Genomic DNA, 24750 nt, shown 5'->3' with positions numbered 1-24750 from the left:
CTTTGTTTGAGCTCAAAGTGGACAGGCTCCCTTGCTTTGGGACCTGTGGTAAGCAGCAGGACCTCACAGCAGCAGAGCATGGCTGCTCACCTCAGTGTGCCTAGCTGGTACAGAAGCAAGGATATGGATACCAGTCAGTGAAACATCTCTAATGAATTGCCACCTTTAACCAGGTTCTAGATCCTCACCATCCACTGGGCTCTGAATTCATCAATAGCTTTATCCACCAGGAAATTAAACTTCTCACGACACAACCAGTTCTCAAAAGTCCACCAGCCAAGCAATCAGACTTTAACAGGAGTCTTTGAGCAGATGCTTTTTAGATTCAAATCATAGATAGGATCGTGGATTCAGGTGGTACCAAGGGTTCCAATCAATGGCATCCTTTTAATGTCACAGACAACTGTTTGGATCCAAGCCTTTACCTGCCCTTCAATTCTGGGTGACAACAGACTTTTCCCACTTGTGTTCTGTGTCTATACCCACTACATTCAGCCCCCTATTTACATGAAGTCAGTTACCTTTCATTATAAGTCAGCTCTAATGAGGTATAATCTACCTGCAGCAAAAGTTACCATGTGCTTCAGTGAAATTTAATAGTTACCATATGTAAGATACTTAGTATTTGTGGTAGGAGAGGTGGCTTGGGGATTAAGAGCCTGCTGTTCTTAAGGAAGACCCAAGATACTACATCATGTCATCACATTTTGTACATTCTGTTTTGGCTTTTTGTTTGTTTTTAAAGTCAGGCTTTCACTACATAGCCCTGGCTGATCTGGAACTCTGTCCACAGCAGGCTGGTCTCTACAGGCTGATGAATTTTGCTCAGTAGGGATCTGCCTGTCTGGGCAGTAAGAACTTGCACCACCACACCCAGCTGTGCTGGGATTCATTACTCATAGAACACTTAATGAGTCATCCAAGCAATTCCTGGTATCTATCTTGTTATTGATAATATTAATTGTTTATTATTCTAATTCATTCTTTCTCATTTCTAAGCCCTAGTTCATTATATGGGCATGCCAAAATTTATCTGCTCATAATGTATGGATGTTGCTGATCTCTACTGATATGAATAAAGCCAGCATAAATATTCAAGAATTTGTGGGCAGTTTTCCAAAATGGATGGTCCATTTTGAGTTGCCACCTTCATACGATAGAGTTGTTGTGAATCCTTGTCAGCATGTTGTCTTGTCCAGATTTAAAGCTTGGCCTTGATGGGATCTCCATGGCACACTCTATACAGCATTGGTGCTGGTTTCTGCTAGGGCTGCAGAGTCTGAGGCTGCAGCAGCATCACACACACTCCTGGGTTGGTTTAATTCTCAAGTTGTTCACTTCAGGTAACTCATTTTGTGAGCTCATAGCAGATCTACCTGGGCTATGAGAGTAAAGGGCGTGCTAATTACAGTCAAAGAGATGTATCCATTTAAGCAGAGAATGGGATATTCTGGGACATATATTGCATCAAATGAGTTATATCAAGAGCTGTTTATTGCCATCTTCTAAAAGTTATTTAGGAAATATCAATTGTCTCCAAATAATTTATGAGCTCTAATCTAGTTCATGAAGGTCCAGCATTATCTGCAGTGGTGTGAGGCTATAACTTTCCATGGATGTTAATGTTGTCACATCTTTTCAATATTACTTATCTCCTATTTCATACATTATTGAGGTTACAGTTTAATACCATTCCAGCCCCTCATGCTGATTTCCTTCTCCCACAGGCGCTGACAGGTCACCAGATCCCACTCCATTAATAGATCCTGAGTCATACAAGCCATCAGGTTAGTGGTTTTGCTTTGTGTTCCTCCTGAGGATGTCTCTTTTGTGAGAGTAACAAGACCTTGGGTTCTAGCATTGGGTTCTAGTTCCCTTTCTGTGACTATGAGAAAACATTCTCACCAAAAGCAACTTAGAGGAGAAGGGAGCTTATTCCAGCATACAGGTTATGGTCGATCAAGTTTGCAGTTAAGCTAAGTATGACCTGCGGCATCCATAACATTATCCCCTCCAAATGGATGTGGAATGGTACCCTCATGCAAGCCATCATGTAATGTGTCACAATGGTCTTTCTCGGCTGAGTCACCTCAGGGCTAGAAGAGCTTATAGCTTCTCTATACCCCACCCCATCACAAGGGCGTCATCTAAACATTTTTTAAAGATTTATTTATTTATTATATGTAAGTACACTGTAGCTGTCTTCAGACACTCCAGAAGGGGGCATCAGATCTCGCTATGGATGGTTATGAGCCACCAAGTGGTTGCTGGGATTTGAACTCAGGACCTTTGGAAGAGCAGTCAGTGCTCTTAACAGCTGAGCCATCTCTCCAGCCCCATCTACACTTCTTATGTAAATGCTGAGATTGACTGAATAAAGTCACATGGGGGGGGTGTTTACGTTTAGTTTTTTCCAACAGTTGAGGTGGCTTGGTGCATTGGAATAAAATCACTTACGATGAATTAATATCCAAGTGACCTTGACAGAGATCAACAATGCTCTAAAACATGTCTGGAGATTCAATCACAGATAGAGAGTTGTGCCACCTTTCCATAGCAGCATCCTCATGAGTTTGAGAAGTTGCAGAGTTAAAAAGTAACCAAGTAAGAAGCCAAATGACAGAGATCATGTGACAACCAGCAGCTCCACCTTGCTGATATTTAATAGGATGACAGGAGTGTCTCGAAAACCATTCCCACCACTATGACAAAATACTAAATCAGGACAGAGATGCCCTGCCCCACCTGGACATCCACAACCACCAGCTGATTCTGTGCATTCTATTGCTAAAATCAGTTTTACGTGGAACCATGTAGGCCAGTTAATAAAAATCAATGCATGATAGTTACTTTTTCTATCTAACCTACCTTAAGCAGTTTATTTGTGGGTTTAACTATTGTTCGTGTGTTTGTTTGTTTGTTTGTTTTATATCCTGATCACAGTTTCCCTTCTCCTTCCAGTCTCTCTCCCCACTGCTCCAAACCCATCTACTCCTCTGTTTCTCTTCAGACCATCCAGAGACTACCTCACCTAGTGATCCATCCCATATACAGTTACAAAACCCAGACACTATTATTGATGCCCACAAGTACTTGCTGACCAGAGCCGGATAGAGCTGACACCTGGAGGCTCTGCTAGTGCATGACAAATACAGAGGGGGACACTCTCAGCCAGCCACTGAACTGAGCACAGGGTCCCCAATGGAGGAGCTAAAGAAAGGACCCAAAGAGCTGAAGGGGTTTGCAGCACCACAGGAGTAATGATATGAGTCACCCAGTACTCCCAGAGCCCACAGGGACAAAACCATCAACCAGACAGTACACAAGGTGTTACTCATGGTTCCAGACACATAGGCAGCAGATGATGGCCTTGTTGGATATCAAAGGGAGGGGAGGCCCTTGGTCCTGGGAAGTCTTGATGCCTCAGTGTAGGGGAATACCAGGACAGGGAAGTGGGAGAGGGGCGATTGGGGAACAGGGGGAGGAGAGAGGGCTTATGGGATTGTTTTGGGGGGGCGGAACCAGGAAAGGGGAAATCATTTGAAATGTACATAAAGAATACATCTAATTAAAAAAAAAAACAGAAAAGGGCAGGCCTGCCATGAATATCAACCAGTCCTGGCATATCAAGTTGCAGCAAGACTATGCACATCCTCTACTATTAAGGCTAATAAGGCAACCCAGTAGGACAAAGGGTCCCAAAGGCAGGCAACAGAGAAACAGACCCTGTTCCCACTGTTAGGAGTCCCATATGAAGGCCAAACTATATACCTGTAATATATGTGCAGAGAGCCTAGGTCAGCCAGCACATCTTGTAGGCAAGACAAATTGCAGGCCAGAAGTGTTGCGGCTGATTTGGTATCCCAATCCCTCCACTGGAAGTCTTGCCTGGTTACAGGAGATGACCTGTTCAGGCTCCATATCCCCCATTGCTAGGATGCTAGAGTCACCCTCATGGATTCCTGAGAGTTTCCATTGCCCTAGATTTCTAGCTCATTCCAGAAATATGCTCCCCCAATTCAAGTTGTCTCTCCCAGTTTCTCTCCCTCCATCTTCCTCACACCGGATCCCTCCTGTTCCCATCACAACCACCCAGTCCCCTTCCCCACCCACCCAAGATGTCTATTCTATTTCCCCTCCTTAATAAGATTTACATGTTCCCCTTAGCCTTCCTTTTCTATTTAGTTTCTTTGGGTTTGTAGATTATAACATGATTATCCTTTATCTGTTTTATGGCTAATATCCACTTATAAGTGAGTACATACCATGTTTGCTTTTCTGGGTCTATGTTACCTCATTCAGGATGATATTTTCTAGTACCATCCATTTGCCTGCAAATTTCATGATATCAATGTTTTTAATATCTGGGTAATACTCCATTGTGCAAATGTACCCCATTTTCTGTATCCATTCTTTGGTTGAGGGACATGTGGGTTGTTTGCAGTTTCTGGCTATTGTGAATAAAGCTGCTACTGAGCTGCTATTGACATGCAATGTCCAACTGAGCTGGACATTGATGGACATAGGTAAACAAACGTCCTCATGGCACGGTCAAGCATCAAGCATCTTTTGGGCATATGCCCAGGAGTAGCAAACCTGGGTCTTCAGGTAGAACTATTTCCAATTTTCCAAGAAACCACCAAACTGATTTCCAAAGAGGTTGTACAAGTTTACGCTCTCATCAACAATGGAGGATGTTCCGCTTGCTCCAGATCCTTACCAACAGTATGTGTTGTCACTTGATGTTTTGATCTTAGCCATTTTGTAAGATGGAACCCCAGAGTCATTTTGATTTGCATTTCCCTGATGGCTAAGGTTGGTGAACATTTCTTTAAGTGTTTCTTGGTCTTTAGAGAGTCCTCTGTTGGGAATTCTCTGTTTAGCTCTGTACCTCATTTTTAATTGGATTATTTGGTTTGTTGATATCTGATTTTTTGAGTTCCTTGTATATTTTGGAAATCAGCCCTCTGTCAGATGTGGGGTTGGTAAAGATCTTTTCCCATTCTGTGAGCTGCTGTTTTGTTCTGTTGATAGTGTCCTTTGCTTTACAGAAGGTTTTCAGTTTCATTAGGTCACATTTATTAATTGTTGATTTTAGTGCATGAGCTACTGGGATTCTTTCAGGAAGTTGTCTCCTGTGCCAGTGCGTTCAGGCTCTTCCCCACTTTCTCTTCTATCAGGTTCAGTGTATCTGGTTTGATGATAAGGTCTTTGATCCACTTGAACTTGAATTTTGTGCAAGATGATAAATATTGATCTATTTGCATTAGTCTACATGCCAGTATCCAATATCCAGTATCCAGTATGTGCCTTGTATTCCTGATCTCTCCAAGATGTTTTTTAATCATGAAAGTAAGAGCTAAAGGTTTTTCAGTGTCTAATGAGATGATCATATGTTTTTTCTTCCTGTTTGTTTATATGGTAGATTACATTGATGGATTTTCATATGACCCACATCTCTAGGATGAAGCCTACTTGAGCATCCTAGTGGATGATCTTTTTGGTGTGCTCTTGGATTCTGTTTGCAAATATTTTATTGAGTAATTTTGCATCAATATTCATGAGGAAAACTGGTCTGAAATTCTCTTTCTTTTTGAGCCTTTGTATGGTTTAGGTATCACTCTGATTGTGTCCCCATAAAATGAATTTGGCACTGTTCCTTCTGTTTGTATTTTGTGGAATAGTTTGAGGAATATTGGTATTAGCTCTTCTTTAAAAGTCTGCTAGAATTCTTTGATAAAGCCATCTGGGCCTGGTTTTTTTTTTTTTTTTTTTTTTGGAAGGAGACTTTTTTCTTTCTTTCTTTTTTTAATATTTTTATTTTCTATATTCTTTGTTTACATGATTTCCCCTTTCACGGATCCCCCCTCCCCATAAGTCCCATAAACCTTCTTCTCTCCATCCCTTCTCCAATCACCTCCCTCCTTTTTCTCTGTCCTTATATTCCCTTCCAATGCTAGATCAATCCTTTCCAGGATCAGGACCCTCTCCATACTTCTTCATGGGAGTCATTTGTTATGCACTTTGTGCCTTGGGTATTCAGGGCTTCTGGGCTAATTAATATCCACTTATCAGAGATTGCATTCCATGTGTATTCTTTTGTGATTGGGTTACCTCGCTTAGAATGATATTTCACAGATCAAACCATTTGCCTACAAATTTTGTGAATTCATTGTTTCTAATTGCTGAGTAGTATTCCATTGTGTAAATATACCACATTTTCTTTATCCATTCCTCCTTTGAGGGGCATCTGGGTTCTTTCCAGCTTCTAGCTATTATAAATAAGGCTGCTATGAACATAATGGAGCATGTGTCTTTGTTGCATGAAAAAATATGGAGAGAGAGGACAGCCTTGTCTAGTCCTTGATTTTAGTGGGATTGCTTCAAGTTTCTCTCCATTTAGTTTGATGTTGGCTACCGGTTTGCTGTATATTGCTTTAACAATGTTTAGGTATGGGCCTTGAATTCCTGTTCTTTCTAATACTTTGAGCATGAAAGGATGCTGGATTTTGTCAAATGCTTTTTCTGCATCTAATGAGATGATCATATGGTTTTTTTCTTTGAGTTTGTTTATGTAGTGGATAGCATAGATGGATTTCCTTATATTGAACCATCCCTGCATCCCTGCGATGAAGCCTACTTGATCATGGTGGATGATCGTATTGATGTGTTCTTGGATTCGGTTGGCAAGAATTTTATTAAGTATTTTTACATCAATATTCATAAGAGAAATTGGCCTGAAGTTCTCTTTCTTTGTTGGATCTTTGTGTGGTTTTGGTATCAGCGTAATTGTGGCTTCATAGAACGAGTTGGGTAGTGTTCCTTCTGTTTCTATTTTGTGGAATATTTTGAAGAGTATTGATGTTAGGTCTTCTATGAAGGTCTGATAGAACTCTGCACTGAAGCCATCTGGTCCCGTGCTTTTTTTTGGTTGGGAGACTTTCTATTACCCTTTTTATTTCTTCAGGTGTTAAGGGACTGTTTAGTTGATCTGTTTGATCCTGATTTAGTTTTGGTGTCGTATATCTGTCTAGGAAACTGTCCATTTCCTCCAGATTCTCCAGTTGTGTTGAGTATAGGCTTTTGTAGTAGGATCTAATGATTTTTTGAATTTCCTCAGTTTCTGTTGTTATATCTCCCTTTTCATTTCTAAGTTTGTTAATCTGGATACTGTCTCTGTGTCCTTTGGTTAGCCTGGCTAAGGGTTTATCTATCTTGTTGATTTTCTCAAAGAACCAGCTCCTGGTTTTGTTGATTTTTTGTATGGTTCTCTTTGTTTCTACTTGATTGATTTCGGCCCTGAGTTTGATGATTTCCTGCCTTCTACTCCTCCTGGGTGAAAATAGCTTCTTTTTGTTCCAGGGCTTTCAGGTGTGTCATTAAGCTGGTAATGTATGCTCTCTCCATTTTCTTTTTGGAGGCACTCAGGGCTATGAGTTTTCCTCTTAGCACTGCTTTCATTGTGTCCCATAGATTTGGGTATGTTGTGTCTTCATTTTCATTAAGTTCTAAAATGTCTTTAATTTCTTTCTTTCTTCCTTGACCAAGGTATCATTGAGTAGAATATTGTTCAGTTTCCATGTGTATGTGGGTTTTCTTTTGTTTTTGTTGCTATTGAAGACCACTTTTACTCCACAGTGATCTGATAGGAGGCATGGGATTAGTTCGATCTTATTATATTTGTTGAGGTCTGTCTTGTGACCAATTATATGGTCGATTTTGGAAAAGGTACCATGAGGTGCTGAGAAAAAGGTATATTCTTTTGCTTTAGGATAGAATGTTCTATATATATCTGTTAAATCTAATTGGTCCAAAGCTTCAATTAGTTTCATTGTGTCCATGTTTAGTTTCTGTTTTCCTGATTGGTCCATTGAGGAAAGTGCAGTGTTGAAGTCACCCACAATTATTGTGTTAGGTGCAATGTGTGCTTTGAGTTTTAATAAAGTTTCTTTTACGAAAGAGGTGCCCTTGCATTTGGAGCATAGATGTTCAGGATTGAGAGTTCTTCTTGTTGTATTTTTCCTTTGACCAACAAGAAGTGTCCCTCATAGTCTCTTTTGATGACTTTGGGTTGAAAGTCAATTCTATCTGATATTAAAATGGCTACTCCAGCTTGTTTCCTGAGACCATTTGCTTGTAAAATTGTCTTCCAGCCTTTTACTCTAAGGTAGTGTTTGTCTTTGACCCTGAGGTGTGTTTCCTGTAAGCAGCAAAATGTAGGGTCCTGTTTACGTATCCAGTCAGTTAGTCTATGTCTTTTTATTGGGGCATTGAGTCCATTGATGTTAAGAGATATTAAGGAATAGTGATTGTTACTTCCTGTCATTTTTGATGTTATTTTTTAAATTTGATTGGTTAACTTCTTTTGGGTTTGATGAAAGGTTACTATCTTGCTTTTTCCAGGGTGAGGTTTCCCTCCTTGTATTGGTGTTTTCCTCCTATTATCCTTTGTAGGGCTGGGTTTGTGGATAGATATTGGGTAAACTTGGTTTTGTCATGGAATATCTTAGTTTCTCCATCTATGGTGATTGAGAGTTTTGCTGGATATAGTAGTTTTGGCTGGCATTTGTGTTCTCTTAGAGTCTGCATGATATCTGCCCAGGATCATCTACCCTTCATAGTCTCTGGTGAAAAGTCTGCTGTGATTCTGATAGGTCTTCCTTTATATGTTACTTGGCCTTTTTCTCTTACCGCCTTTAATATTCTTTCTTTGTTTAGTACATTTGGTGTTTTGATTATTATGTGACAGGAAGTATTTCTGTTCTGGTCCAGTCTGTTTGGAGTTCTGTAGGCTTCTTGTATATTCATGGGCATCTCTCTCTTTAGGTTAGAGAAGTTTTCTTCCATAATTTTATTGAAGATATTTGCTGGCCCTTTAAGTTGTAAATCTTCACTCTCATCTATACCTATAATCCTTAGGTTTGGTCTTCTCATTGTGTCCTGGATTTCTTGGATATTTTGGGTTACAAGCTTTTTGCATTTTGCATTTTCTTTAACTGTTGAGTCCATGGTTTCTATGGTATCTTCAGCATCTGAGATTCTTTCTTCTCTCTCTTGTATTCTGTTGTTGATATTTGTATCTATGTCCCCTGATTTCTTCCCAAGGCTTTCTATCTCCAAAGCTGTCTCCCTTTGAGTTTTCTTAGTTGTTTCTACTTCTGATTTTACATCCTGGATGGTTTTGCTTAGCTCCTTCACTTGCTTGTTTGTGCTTTCCTGTAATTCTTTAAGAGATTTTTGTGTTTCCTTTTTCATGACCTTGGCCTGTTGACCAAAGTTCTCATGTATTTCTTTAAGTGATTTTTGTGTTTCCTCCTTATTGGCTTTTGTATTCTCCTGAATTTCTTTCAATGATTTTTGTGTTTCCCTTGCAAGGGCTTCTAACTTTTGATTCATTTTCTCTTGAATTTCTTTAAGTATGTCCTTCATGTGTTCCTGTACCAGCATCATGACCAGTGATTTTAAATCCAAATCTTGTTTTACTGGTGTGATGGGGTATCCAGGACATGCTATTAAAGGAGAATTGGGTTCAGATGTTACCATATTGCCTTGATTTCTGTTAGTGACATTCCTGCATTTGCCTTTTGCCATCTAGTTCTCACTGGTGTTAGTTGGTCTTGTCAATGGTGGACTCACCAGTGCAAGCTGCCTCTTCCCAGGTGGCCTCTGGTGCACAGCTTACCTCCTGCACTGCCTGGAGACAGGGTGCTGTTGCCCAGGCTGTTCAGATCCCGAAGCAAACACCTGAAGGCTCCTGCCGGGGCCCTCTGGATTCACCAGAGCACACTGACTTCTCCCAGCTGGCCTCCGGGAAGCCCCTCTTGCCTCTTGCAGGACCTGGAGTGTTGCAGCCCAGGCTGATCTGGATCAGGAAACGGAAGTGGTCTGAGGGCTCCTGCCAGAGGCCTCAGGACTGAAACCTAAGCTCTGTGCCACTGGAGCAAGCTGTGCACTCCCAGACTGCCTCTGGGTGCACACCAGGTCACCCGCACTTCCTGGAGATCGAGTGCTGTGGCCCAGGCTGTTCAGATCCCAAAGCAGACACCTGAAGGCTCCTACCAGGGCCCGCTGGGTTCACCAGAGCACACTGACTTCTCCCAACCGGCCTCCCGGAAGCCCCTCTTGCCTCTTGCAGGACCTGGAGATGTGGCCGACTTTTTTTAAAATTTTATTCGATATATTTTTTATTTACATTTCAAATGATTTCCCCTTTTCTGGTCCCCCACTCCCTGAAAGTCACATAAGCCCCCTTCCCTCCCTCTGTTCTCCCACCCATCCCTTCCCACTTCCCTGTTCTGGTTTTGTCTTATACTGTTACACTGAGTCTTTCCAGAACCAGGGGCCACTCCTCTGTTCTTCTTGTACCTCATTTGATGTGTGGATTATGTTTTGGGTATTCCAGTTTTCCAGGCTAATATCCACTTATTAGTGAGTGCATACCATGATTGATCTTTTGAGACTGGGTTGCCTCACTTAGTATGATGTTCTCCAGCTCCATCCATTTGCCTAAGAATTTCATGAATTCATTGTTTCTAATGGCTGAATAGTACTCCATTGTGTATATATACCACATTTTTTGCATCCATTCCTCTGCTGAGGGATACCTGGGTTCTTTCCAGCTTCTGGCTATTATAAATAAGGCTGCTGTGAACATAGTGGAGCATATATCCTTATTACATGCTGGGGAATCCTCTGGGTATATGCCCAGGAGTGGTATAGCAGGATCTTTTGGAAGTGACATGCCCAGTTTTCTGAAGAACAGCCAGACTGATTTCCAGAGTGGTTGTACTAATTTGCAACCCCACCAGCAGTGGAGGAGTGTTCCTCTTTCTCCACATCCTCGCCAACACCTGCTGTCTCCTGAGTTTTTAATCTTAGTCATTCTGACTGGTGTGAGGTGAAATCTCAGGGTTGTTTTGATTTGCATTTCCCAGATGACTAGTGAAGTTGAGCATTTTTTAAGATGTTAGGAGACTTTTAATGACTGCTTCTATTTCCTTAGGAGTTATAGGAATATTTAGTTTACTTGATCTTGATTTGACTTTTGTAAGTGGTATCTATAAAGAAAAGCATCCATTTATTTTATATTTTCCAATTGGGTGGAGTGCAGAGTTTTTAAGTAAGAACTAATGATTCATTGGATTTCCTCAGTGTCTGTGGTTATGTCCCACTTTTCCTTTCTGATTTTGTTAATTTAGATATTGTCTCTCTCTCTCTCTTAATTATCTTGGATAAGGGTTTGTCTATCTTGTTGATTTTCTCAAAGAACCAGCTCTTTGTTTCATTGACTCTTTGTGTTATTCTCTTTGTTTCTATTTTAATGATGTTATCCCTGAGCTTATTTCCTGCTGTCTACTCCACTTGGGTGTGTTTTGCTTCTTTTTGTTCTTGAGCATTAAGGTGTTCTGTTAATTAGCTAGCATAAGATCTCACTAATTTCTCTATGAAGGCACTTAATGCTATGAACTTTCCTCTTAGCATTGATTTCACTGTGTCCTGTAAGTTTTCATGCTGTCCATTAATTTTCATTGAACTCTAGAGACTCTTTAATTTTTTTCCTTTATCGACTCAGTGGTCATTGGGTAGAGAATTGATCAGTTTCCATGAGTTGTGAGCTTTCTGTTGTCGTTGAATTCCAGCTTTAATCCATGGTGGTCTGATAAGATACAGGCTATTTCAATTTTCTTGTATTTATTGAGACTTGCTTTATGACAGAATATATAGTCAATGTTAGAGAAGGTTCTATGAGGTGCTGAGAAGAAGGTATATCCTTTTGTGTTTGGGTGAAATGGTCTGTAGATATCTATTAGGTCCATTTGAGTCATAACATCTGTTCCATTATTTCTCAGTTTAGTTTCTTGACAGTTGATGACCTGTCCACTGGTAAGAGTGAGGTGTTGAAGTCTCCCACGATTAATGTGTGGGGTTCAATGTGTGACTTAAGCTTTAGGTTTAGCCATTTTTCTAAATAACCCATTACCTTTTTTAAAATCACAATAAGAAGTAATTATTTAATTGTTTGGGTATTCATGTATGTAAAAGAATTGATGAAAACTAAAAATAACCCACTTGCAGATGCTGAGGAGAGAATAGGAAGCCTCAGGGAATCCACTGTTGGGTCTGTCAGATCCTAACATCTCACCCAAGTATTTGAGATCCTTATAAAGGAAATATAACAACACCTGATTGATATTCTTAGAATTAATAAATGTGACCCTCCCTTGGAAGCCTCACAGGCTGAGGCTTCTGAGAGCTGAGACCTAATTACGATAGACCTAGGTGGCTGCTATGTCCTTGGACAGACTCCTCTGAATTGCTGCTAAAAAAAAGAGGGAACAACTCCTAGAGCTCATGGGAACAGAGTGAGCTGCACAGAACCAAGCAGGTGTGCTGTGTTTGTGGTGGATGGATTTGGGTGTTTCACCTGTGAGTGATACAGTCACTGAGTGCCAGCATTTTGAATAGCTATGAATCTCTGCCTTTTAACCACTACTCCCCTCCCCCCAATCAGCCACTCTGACCAAGGCTGGAACAAGTACAAAGTCTATACCTATAAACATTTGTCAGGGAGTTTGAAAACATAACCATTTAGCAAAATAATACCAATAGATTCTCCCATAGGTTCTATCACCTGCCTAACCATGTTTTTTTTCTTTCCCCGCCGCTTTTTTTTAAAAATTTATTTACATTTCAAGTGTTATACCCTTACCCCAGTTCCCCCCCCAAAATCCCCATCCCATCCTCCCTCCCCCTGTTTTTATGAACATGTTCCCCCACCCACCCACTCCTGCCTCCTCATCCTCAATTCCCCTACCCTGGGGCATTTATTGATCCTTCATAAGACCAAGGACGTCTCCTCCCATTGATGTCTGACACAGCTGTCCTCTGCTACATATGCAGCCAGAGCCATGTGTACTCCTTGGTTGGTGGCTTAGTACCTAGGAACTCTGGGAGGTCTGGTTGGTTGATATTGTTGTTCTTCCTGTGGGGTTGCAAACCCCTTCAGCTCCTTCAGTCCTTTAACTCCTCCATTGGGGACCCCACTCAGTGCAATGATTGGCTGCAAGCATCAGACTCTGTATTTGTTAGGCTCTGTCAGGGCCTCTCAGGAGACATCTGTGTCACGCTCCTTTCAGCAAGCCTTTCTTAGCATCCACAATAGTGTCGGAGTTTGGGGACTGTGTCTGGGATGAATCCCCAGGTAGGACAGTCTCTGGATCCTAGCCATGATTTTAACCATGTTACAGCACAAGGCATTAAAATTCTCTTCTGTGGAGCAGTCCTCAAATCCAATCAAGAGAGTGGTTGGTTACATCCAAACAGTGCCCACTATTACATCAGTGGGCAAATCTTACCTGACAGGTAATTACTGTAATATGCAGGATCCAGCTCTAAGGCCACTGAGATACCATCTCCACAGCACTGTCTAGCACTATGAAAGCTAGCCAGCAGGGAGAATGTTTCCTGGTCAGTTCAAGGTTGGTTCCCCTGGGTCCTGCAATTGAAGTAAGTGGTGTCTTTAGCAATGGAGTCTTACCTCTTAGTTACCCATTCCCAAGTAAAACTGCCCCCAGAACACAGACATATGAAATAACTACCTTTTTTTTTTAATTGCTTTAATTTTCAAGTTATCTGGGCAGATTGGCCGAGGCTTTGGTTTACTCTGCATGTGGCTCACTGGAAGGGCAGCGGAATATGCCTATTCTAGGGTTGGCCCCCTTACTACAGCTGTCTCCAGAAATGAGTGAAGTGACCGGCTACATGTCCTTCAGCATCCAGCATGCTAGCCTGAGCTAACCCATATGATGTTCCAGGGTGCTCAGGGAGTAAAGCTACGCATGCCTGCTCTCACAGCCAAGACGAACCAAAGGCCTGGTGCATAACAGTGTGGGGTGGGGAGGGGAGAAGGCTTTCCAATCACTGGCAGCATCTCAGTACCTCACTGTAAAGAGCACGCTGGCTACTTCTGCAAATAACTCCTCACAGTGAAGCTGTTTCGAAACAAATGTAGAGAAGGAAAATACCATAGGCTCTATGGCGCAGACCCAGTGGGGTAATTGCATAGGCTGGCAGCTCAAGGAAAATAAGAACAGAGGCCGGGTTGTAGACAGTAGCCATCAGTGGGCAGAGAAGGCGGCTTGCATCTCCGTTTCCTTTTTCTTCCTCAGGAGGCTGGGTGCCCGTGCGGCTGGCAGGCAACCACGGGAGCTGTGCAGGCCGTGTAGAACTCTTCTACCAGGGAGTCTGGGGGACTGTGTGTGATGACCTCTGGGACCTTCCAGAAGCAAACATCATCTGCAGGCAGCTGGGGTGTGGCTGGGCTGTTTCGGCCCTGAGCGAAGCTTACTTTGGGCAAGGTTCTGGGAAGATTCTCCTTGATAATGTGCATTGCAAGGGGCATGAGGGGCACCTGGAGGAGTGCTCCCACCTTGGCTGGTTCTCCCACAACTGTGATCACAGTGAAGACGCCAGTGTCATCTGTTCAGGTGAGGCCCACTGCCCTTGAGGGCCTAGCTTCTGCTCTCCCGAGGGAACACCCTTCACACCTGCATCAGTTACTGTTCTTTCCACTTTAACAAAATACTAACAAAAGCAGAAGGGAGGAAGGAAGGGTGTGCTTTGGCTCACAATTTGAGGACACGTTCCCCCATGGTGGTGCGAGGGTAAGGGAGCTTGTCTCACTGGCCCTGCAGTCCCAAATCAGACGGTGTGGCGCTTGCTTTCCACGTCCCCCTTTTATTCAGCCTGGGGACCCCACCCATCAGAGTACAGTCTTTCTTCCTCAGCTAAACTTCTCTGAAACCACCCTTGCAGACATGTCCAGAGGTGGTTCCACATCCTGTTAAGCTGACAGTGAAGATAAACTAATTATCACATTATCACGTTAGATTATAGATTATCACATTATGTGTAAAAATAGCTGTTGAATATGTGCCAGCATGCCAGTCCTTCACAGAGCTAGCACGCCAGTCCCTCACAGAGCTAGCACTCCAGTCCCTCACAGAGCTAGCACGCCTGTCCCTCACAGCAGATGTTTTCTTCTCTCACTTTTGTAGATGCTGAATATGGAACGGCTGCACTATCAGGTAGGGAAGACAATGTCTGTTTGTGGCTCACTGGAAGCTTGGGGAAGAGGTTCTGCTGAATACTGAATTTGGCATATGCTCTGAGACAGTGGAGTAGTAGAAAGACAAAATATAATCACCCAGTTGTCCAAGAGGAGAGTAGACAGTGCTTTCAGAATCAGCTGGCCTAGCCCCCCTACCCATCTCCATTACTATGCATCCTACGCACAGGATAATTGATGTCTCAGACTTTGGAAGAACACTTAGTTCAGTCAGGTTTGAGGTTTGCATAGACACACTGGCCTATGGTGGGTAGGACATGGTTAAAATGTGAAATATGGCTATACACGCTTTCTTCCCAGGGGAAAAAGGCCAGTGAGACAAATGCTGCCCCACTGAGGCGATTCTCTTTCTACTCCCTCCGCATCCTGTTCCTGGTACAGCCCTGACTCAAAAAACATTCATTGTTTCATCCTCCCCGGAGTTCCTACACTCAGGCTCTCCCTCTCATCAGACCCTAAGGTCCCTTAATAGCATGCTCTTAGATAATTCTGTGTGTGTGTGTGTGTGTGTGTCCAGGGTGGGGGGTGTGGAGAGAGAGAGAGACAGAGAGAGAGAGAGAGAGGAATAAAGCTGGAAAAGTTTATAGCCTCCTAGCTGCCTACCCTGCCAGGTAGAAATAAGTTGGTCCAGAGGATAATCTGCAGTGGATGATACTGAGCCGAGAGTTGCTAGAGGGGAGATGTTGGGAGCCTAGAGGAGCCCCTGGCATCTTCAAGTCCTGACTCAGCATCTCTTAGCAACACTGGGTCAAAGGAAAGCTGAGTGTGTGTGTGTGTGTGTGTGTGTGTGTGTGTGTGTGTGTGTGTGTGTGTGAGTGTGTGTGTGTGTGTGTGTGTACATGCACGAGCTCTCGCACTTTCAAATGCATGTAAGTGTTGGCCACTGAGCCCCAGGAACCCACCTGTGTCTGCCTCCTTGGCACTAGGATTGCAAATTGCGCCACTAAAAACAGCTTTTTGGACATGGGTCTAGAGATTGAACTCAGGGTCCTGTGCTTGTGAGGTAAACACTTTACCAATTGAACCCTCAGTCTGGCCCCTGGAATGGTATATCCTCTGATTTCTACATCCTAAACTGTAATCCCCAGCCCTTTGGAGGATTTAGGAGCTAGAATTTTATGTCTTTGTTTGTTTTTAATAATTCTTTTTTTTTTCGATGCTGGGATTTGAACCCAGACCCTTATTTATGCTAGGCAAGTACTCTACCACTGAGCTATGTCTACAGTTTTCAATGTCTTGGTTTTTAAGAAAATCTTAATTTTAAAATTATCTTGCTTTTCTGGGGGGGGGGCAAGAGAGTAATATAGTGAAATCTAAGCAGGCTCTGTCAGCACTGCTTAGCTATTGTCCCACAAAGCCCTTTGATGCTCATTTCTCGCCACTAGAGACTGATTCAGGAGGCCTGAGAGGGGCTGGGGGGCTGTGCTTGCCATGAGCTTCTCATGATGCTGGTATGCAGAGCTGCACAGACCCTGGCACCTGTTGTGCACATGTGCTTTTTGTGTTTGGCAGATCCCCTGTTGGCTGTCATGGAAGGTGCAATGAAGTCAGGTGAGAGAGAGCTCAGTGCTTGGATGTCCTGTTCCTTAGTGGCCAAGCCTTGAAGGCATTCTTCCAGGAAATTGTGCCAGAATGCCGCTGGTCTAGGTCACCCCACTAAAATTGTTCTACATGAAGAATCCCAAAGAAAAGGCCAGTGTACTTAAGGATGTGATTTCATGTCCAGTCAGTCAAAAGAAGGAGTTTCAAACACAGACATGGTGCCACTTCTGCATTCTCAAAGCCACGGCACTATTAGTGAAGGTTAGACATGGCCATTCATGTAATGATATTGCCAGTCAGCACCCAGAACCATTACTTCAGAAGGAGTCCACTCTGAAGCGCGTGCATAGCTTCTCTCCCCTTACTCTCTCCCCATACCCCCTTCTCCACACTCTCTTCTTCATATTCCTTTTTTCTAGCTTTGATTGTGTTTCTGGGTTTGGAACCTCCAGTTGGCATAGCACAGACTTAGCACCGTTTGATGATAAAGAGCTAGATGATGATGATGATGATGATGATGATGATGATGATAATGCCTGAAGTGCCAGGCTGATCAGAACCCGCCCACACAGCCAGATAATCTGACTAGTTACGAGTTCTTTCCACTGCCATAGAACTGAGTATTGGAGTGGACATACAGACAACCAGATTGAAAAAACAAAACCAGACAGGCAGATGGGTAGAATGGTGGATGTAAAATGCTATCATTAATAGAGCAGTATATGACTTATTTCTACCTAATAATAGATATTTAATAGCATCATTTTAAGAAATGATGGTTGGGTGGGCCAGCATTGTTGTCATTACATAAATATACAGAAGTTCCCCACAGTTTCACTCTGACCTGAGAACACTGAAGCAGTGCATTACTCATTGGTTGTGTGAGATAGTGAGATGTTCATGGGTCGGACGTGACTGACAATGAGTAATTGAATTCACAACTAAGGAATAATGAGAGAGAAAGGTCTTACCAATATTCATCTTCCCAGCAGGGGACTAGATATCTCCATAAAGATGAAAGCTGTTTCACACTTCAGACACTTGTATTCTAATAGCTTACATTTGAAAGATATTTTAAACCATTTTATACCTTCACTACATCCCAAAGCACACCCACAAAGTAATGACCAGTGAAACCTCTTTTTTAAAAAAAGTGAAAAGGAAAAAAAGTGTAAATTATAAGATTAGTAAACTGAACAATGCAAACTAAAGCTTTAAAGCACCTTTTTTATAATTTTATACAATGAGTATACCATAGTTGTACCATATCTACCCTTTCCACCCTTCTAACTGCTCCTATGATCCCTCAATCCACATCTCAAATTTAGTCAATGTCTCTGTCTATCTATCTATCTATCTATCTATCTATCTATCTATCTATCTATCTATCTATCTCTGTCTGTCTATCATCTATCCTTCTATTATCTATCTACCTATCATCTATCATCTATCCACCCATCCATCCACCCACCCGTCCATCCATCCATCTATCTATCCATATGTCTACCTATCTGAGTAGACATACTCAGTATTTCCCATGTGCCCAAGGGTTTAGGACTGATCACTGAAAGAAGGATAACCTATCAGGAGCCTCATCCCTAAATAAAATTGACCATCCCACAGGAGCCATGACTGCCTGTAGCTCTTCAGCTAGGGGTGGGGACCCTCCTGTGAACTCTTCTTCCATCCAGGTTAGCATGTTGACTGGTGTGCTTGTACAGTTCTGTTGTTAAATCCTCTTTCTTCTAGAAAAATCTCAGTGTGGTGGAGTCATTACCAGTGCACCTGGAAAAATTAAGAATCCCCCAATGAATGAAATGCATGACAACATAACCTGTGTATGGGAGATCAGGGCAAGCACCTCTGAGCATATACGGCTGGCATTCCCATCTCTTGAGTAAGTGATGTATACTATATAAGCATGCAGTGCAGTTCAACATTTTGACTGTTCATCCCTATGCTGATTCTCATATACAAAAGTCTTTTGTGCATTTTAAACATTTTATTTTGAAATAACTGTAAACAAAAAAAGGAAATTGCAAAAATAATACACATCCCTGAATGCCCCTCACAAGCATCTCTCAGAGGTAGAACATTAACAAAACCAGAATATTAACATTGGGGTGTGGACCAAAACCTGTATTCAATTCCCAACTATTTTCACATGCAGTTATTTGTGTGATGGTGGGGGTGGATAGTTCAACACAGTTTAGCCCTGTGAATGGCATCACAAAACCACAGCTCCATTCCAGGTACATCACACAAAGGAACTACCCTTCCACCTTTGTCTTCTTGGGTGGCCCATCTCTGTTCCTTAACCATGATCTAGTCTTCGTCTCTATATGTTGCCATTCCATGTATGTTCTGTGAATGGAATCATGCAGCATGTAGCTTTAGGGGTTGACTTTCTTTCACTCCTCACAGTACCCCTAAGATCTATTCAGGTTGCTGTAGTACCCAGCAGGCTGTTGTTCTTTATTGCTGAAAGGGATTCCATTCATGTGACTGTGCCAGAGTTGGTTAATCCTCTCTCCTCTGAGAAACATCCAGCTCATCACTAGACTTCAACTATTGCAAAGGCAGCTTCTGGGAACATTCAGGGGAAGTCTATGCCAATGTAAGATCATTCTTCCAGGCTGAATACCCAAGAATATGACTGCTAAGCTGTATGGTAAGTACACAGCTTCTTAGAACAAATAGGTTTTCCAGGATGACTGCCTTGTCATCTTCCCACCAGCAACACACATGACGCGGCTCCTCCAAGCCCTAGGAAGTATGCAGGATTTTATACTACCTCTTTTTATACAAGCCTGTATATATAGGTATCTCTTTATTTTTGCTGCTGTCAGAGTGATTATAAATTCTATAACTTTTACACTTTCATTATATGGAAGGAAATATGAATGCTTTCTTTATGTTGGTTTTCTAAGACATGTTGCTTTATTTTTAATTTAATATTTCATATACTATTTGAAAATTTCATACATGTATATAATATATTTTTATTATATTCATACTTCCATGTGTTTTTAATTAAGAAGAAATTCACTTTACAGGCTTTGAATTGAGAGACAAAGAGAGAGAATACACACACACACACACACACTTCACATGCCCTGGCTATTTGGCAAAAGATACAGAATCTGAGGAAATTTTAGGTTTTAGTATTGTAAATATATATAAATGAATTTATTCATAGATTAAAATTATACTGAAAATACCCCCAAGAAACCCCCACATTATTTATCCATCTTGAATTGTGCTTAAGGATGGCTTGGAATGGATAGCTGTTGGGCTGGTGAGAGGGCATAGTCTGCCTCAAGCACTGGTGACAGCTACACAAAAGTTCACAGAAAATCTCTGCAGCTAACAAGGCCAGATGGCTTTCACTAAGCCAATGGGACAAGTCTATAGCCCACATCCCTATAGACAGGCTAGCTGTCAAAGCTTGTCTCTGTGGGAAGTGGTGTGTATTTGAACCTAGAGCTATTCTATTACCAGGTCCACAAACAACCAAACCCTATTGCTCATTTTAGATGTTTTCTCTCAAACATCACATAGTGGAATGACCTTGATTAGCTGTCAACCCAAGACTGTGAAGTACCCTGTGGTCACAGCAGCTCCCTGGTCCTCTAGAGTCAGTGTTCTTCCTCTTCCATCTGCTAAAAGGCCCATTCCTTTCAGACAGTAATTTTCAGAGGAAAAATATAGGATACAGTGATCATATTGTGTCTACATCACAGACAGGCTTAGGGCTTGCTCCCAGCATTCTTACCCCTATAACCTAAAGCAGGACTCACTAAACACCTCCTGGCCTTGTGATGAAGAGATTAAGAGGGATTCATGATATTTGCTTCCCCAGCCTTGACTGCACCAATGAGTATTTTGAAATCCTGGATGGCCCTCCATCTTCCATGAAGTCCCTGGGGAAACCCTGCCGTGGGTTGCACGTCACCTTTGCATCTCACTCCAGCTCAATGACCCTTGTGTACTTCCGAGGCGAGAACAACATTGGGAAAAACTTTGTGGCTTATTATTATTTTGAAGCCAAAGGTAAGAAGATGGTGTGGAGTAACAGCTGTGTACTTTCTGGTGATGTGCCATCATTTGTTCTGTGACTTTGGACAAGACACTTGACTGATGGGGAATCTGTTGTGAGGGCTCATACAACAGAAGCTGAGTCATTAGGGAGTCTAATACTCTGACTCTAGTCCCAGATAGATGTTTTAGACAGTAGAGAGAAAGGGAATATGTTCCCTCTAGGACCTTTCTCAGTCTTGTGCACACCAATAAGGAGGTCAAAATTAACATGCAAGACAAAATTGGAGGATAAATGGAACATACTAAGTTAAAGCAAATGAATAAAATAGTGTGTGTACTAGAATGTGCTGCAGAGGCACACATGTGCAAATCGAATGGGAGCAATAGAAAAGACAGGACCACTATAGGCTGCAAACATTGAGGAAAATACCAGGTGAGATCTATTTTGAATTTGCCTGTGACCTTAGGTAGGCTGTTCATAGAGAAACAACAAGAGAACTCATGAGGACTAAGATCAGTGTTGGAAATGATATGCAGTGAGTGCTGGGAAGACAGAGGCTAAGCTAGGGGGTGTGTGTGGGGGGGTCTCTGTTAAAGTACAGTGTACACAAGTTCGTAAGATCAATTAGGACAACTGTGAGCCAAATACTCACAATAACATCCACCTGCTAGCACCAATAAGCTCCTTGCCTGTGTTATGCTCAACCAAATCCATGAATCATCCCTTTAACAGAGGAGAAATGGAGGCCTCAGAGGTTCAGTAATTACCTGGGATTCTCCACTACTCTCTACCTATAGATTCCAGTCAGGCCTCATATCTGTTTTGTCTAAGATGGTATTAACAATTCCCAGGGCCTTTAGTAAGTGATGGGCATACTCACTGAGCAAACTATAAGACAGATGAGATGCTCTGTACCAAACAATGGGTCAAATATGTGTCCATAATTGGGATATCTGTTGACTGTAGCTTTTTTGTTTTTGCAGAGATGACAACAAAGACCCCGTATCTGATCAGTGAGTCAACTCTCATGTCACTACTTGTCATTTTCAGTTCATGTTTCTTACTCTGCCCTCCACTCCTGATGATTTTTTTTTAAAGATGGGGTCTTACTAAGCATCCTTGGCTGTCCTGAAACTCACTATAAAGACCAAGCTGACCTCAAACCCATAGAAATCCACCTGCCTCTGCTTCCTGAGTACACTGTCATGCCCAGCCTTCCTGGTGATTTTACTGTCAACCTTTGCTCTCATTCTCCTGTTTTCTAATTCCTAGTTCAAGTCTCAGTTGACAGAGATGTTCTGTCTGCAGGGTTTCTGCATGAACCTAATGCCCACTGGAACCAAGTTTCATTTACTCAACCACCAGGTCACTTTATGTTGATAATTGTCTATTTAATTTTCAAATTCCTTATTTATAACCAGGGTAAGACATACCTAATTAGATATTCCACATCGAAAAGTTAATATGGCAGAAGCATATTAGTTATTTTTCTTATTTAAAAAAATACAAAATATCTGACAAAAGCAACTTAAGGGAAGAAGGTTCATTTTGGCTCACAGTTTGAAGTGTAGGCTGCCATGCCTGGGAAGGCATGCAGTGGCTCTAGCTGTAGTGGGTGAAGCTCACATGGCACTCACAGTCAGGAAGCAGAGAGAGGTTACTGTAGGTGTTTGGCTTACTTTCTGTTTTTTTTTTTCAACCCGAGACCATAACCTATGAAAAGGACATGCATACATATAGGATGTATCTTCTCACTTCAGTTGAAGCTCTACAGCAATAGCCTCACAGACTCTCCCTGAGGTTTGTCTCCTAGAAATAATAAAGATCAGAGCACAAATGAATAAATTAGAAGCAAAGAAAACAATACATAGAATCAACATATCTAAGAGCTGGTTCTTCCAGAAGATAAATAAGATCAACAGACCCTTGGCTTAACTAAACCAAAGAAAGCAAATTATCCAAATTAATGAACATGGAACTATTATGACATAGAACAATGAAATTCGGAATAATATAGGGAAATACTTTTTTAAAAACCTAAAAACCTATTGAGATAAAGAACTTACATTTTAAAAAATCTCCATTAAGATAAAATTATAAAAGAAATGAACCAGCAGTCATCCGCTGTATATGTACCAGGGGCCTCAGGCTAGCTTATGTATGCTGCCTGGTTAGTGGCTCAATCTCTGGGAGCTCCCAGGGGTTGGGTTAGTTGAGAATGCTGTTCTTCTTCCTATGGGGTCACCCTACCTTTCAGCTTCTTCAATACTTTCCCTAATTCAACCATAGGAGTCCCTGACTTCAGTCCAATGGTTGAATGTAGGTATCTGTGTCTGTCTCAGTCAGCTGCTGGTAGAACTTCTAAGAGGACAGCCATGGTAGGCTCCTGTCTGTAAACATCAGTAATAGTGCCAGGTCTTGGTGTCCCCTTATGTGATGGATCCCAAGTTGGGCTGGTCACTGGAGATTGCCTTTCCTTCAGAGGACTGCCTGGTCTGACCTCAGTGGGAGAAGATATGCCTAATCCTCAAGAGACTTGAGTCCCCAGGGAAGGGAGGTACCCAGTGGCGGAGGTGGGAGGTAGAGGGGGAGCACCCTCTTGGAGACAAGGTGGAGGAGGAATGGGATGATGAACTGTGGGAGGGAAACAGGGAGGGGGCAACAGCTGGAATGTAAATAATAAAATAATTTTTTAAAAGATATGAACAAATTTCTAGATTCTTTCAAACCACCAAAATTAAACCAACAAAAGATCACTAACTTGCAAAGACCCATAAGAAATAAGTTGAAAGAGGAATAGTAATAATAATGATAGAAATAATAATAAAAGCCTCAAAAATGCTCAGATAGATTCACAGAAGAATTCTACCAAACTTTTTACATAGATCTACAACCAATAATTTAAAAATTCTTAGAAAACTAGAAGCAAAGAATTACTCTAGATCTCCTTCTATGATACCAGTATTACTTGGAAAAAAGATCGATTTTAAAAATAAAATTAAAGAAAATTACAGGCCAGTGTCCCCAGTGAACATAAATGTAAAAATCCTCAACAAAGCACTAACAAACTGAATAGAGACATATCTGAAAGATCACTCACCATGGTAATGTTGGTTTTGTCCTAGAGATGTGGTGATGGTTCAGAATGTGTAAGTCATTCATAAATGTAGTAAACCATTTAGATGGAATTATAGTTAAAAATCAGATGATCCTCTCAATAGATGCAGGAAAGACATTTGGCAAAATTTAATATACCTCACAATAATAGTTCCAGAAGCAGCAAGACTGAAGGGAGCATACATTAACATAATAAAGGCTATACATGACAAACCCATAGCCAACATCATTCCTAAATGGAGAAAACCTTAAAGCAATTTCCTAAAAACCAGGAATGAGTCTGGGATGGGCTGGGGGCCCACCCTGGTGGAATCTTCTTCCTGTTCTTAGTTCCCCTTGAGGCAACGGAGGGGGAAGAGCATCGGTGGAGGAGAGTATGACTTTGTCTTATGAGATATGGGGGTAAGACCTTGCCTTTAGAGATATTTAGAGTTGCCATATAATAATAAAAGTTTACTTATCTAAGTCTAAGCTACTTTGCTACTGTAGCTGACCTGCCTTTTGAGTTCTTCTGAGGCCAGATACTAAAGTCTCTGGTACTTAGCACCTAAAACAGGAAGGGATTAAGTAAAGTAGCCTTTGTTTTAACTCCAAAGGAATTCTGAGGCTCTAACTTTCAGCCTGCTAGTCAAAGTCACAGAAAAAAAGGACACTTTGAAAAGTGAATTTGGCATTTATTTCTAAGTTGTAAAAAGATTCCTCTGAAAGCTCTCTAAGAAAAAGGGGGAAAGCTGGAAAAATCCTAAGCGGACAAGGTAAATTCATGAGCCTCTCTTTGTCCTCAACACTTACACATATTTCATAATACATGGCTACATGGTAAAAAGTTCATCACAAGTTTACACATAAATTCAAATCATAAATAAAATAAGCTTATAACAGAGAATGTTTACATACATATCCATTAGGAGTAATTATCTGG

General features: G+C 41.7%; 1 protein-coding gene across 1 annotated transcript in view; it reads left to right on the top strand.

Annotated features, from left to right (window-relative positions):
* Positions 1-24750, top strand: part of LOC127695112 (deleted in malignant brain tumors 1 protein-like) — a 122935-nt gene that overhangs the window by 27325 nt on the left and 70860 nt on the right. Inside the window, exons 7-13 of the mRNA XM_052197021.1 lie at positions 1728-1787; positions 14169-14486; positions 15057-15086; positions 16640-16678; positions 18419-18566; positions 20532-20722; positions 21695-21724. Of these exons, the coding sequence (XP_052052981.1) occupies positions 1728-1787; positions 14169-14486; positions 15057-15086; positions 16640-16678; positions 18419-18566; positions 20532-20722; positions 21695-21724 (816 nt within the window). The remainder of the gene's footprint in view (positions 1-1727; positions 1788-14168; positions 14487-15056; positions 15087-16639; positions 16679-18418; positions 18567-20531; positions 20723-21694; positions 21725-24750) is intronic.

This window comes from Apodemus sylvaticus, chromosome 1, assembly GCF_947179515.1.
Source record: "Apodemus sylvaticus chromosome 1, mApoSyl1.1, whole genome shotgun sequence".
Classification (NCBI taxonomy): Eukaryota; Metazoa; Chordata; class Mammalia; order Rodentia; family Muridae; genus Apodemus; species Apodemus sylvaticus.
Note: the sequence above shows the minus strand (reverse complement) of the source record. Positions and strands in the feature narration are given on the sequence as shown.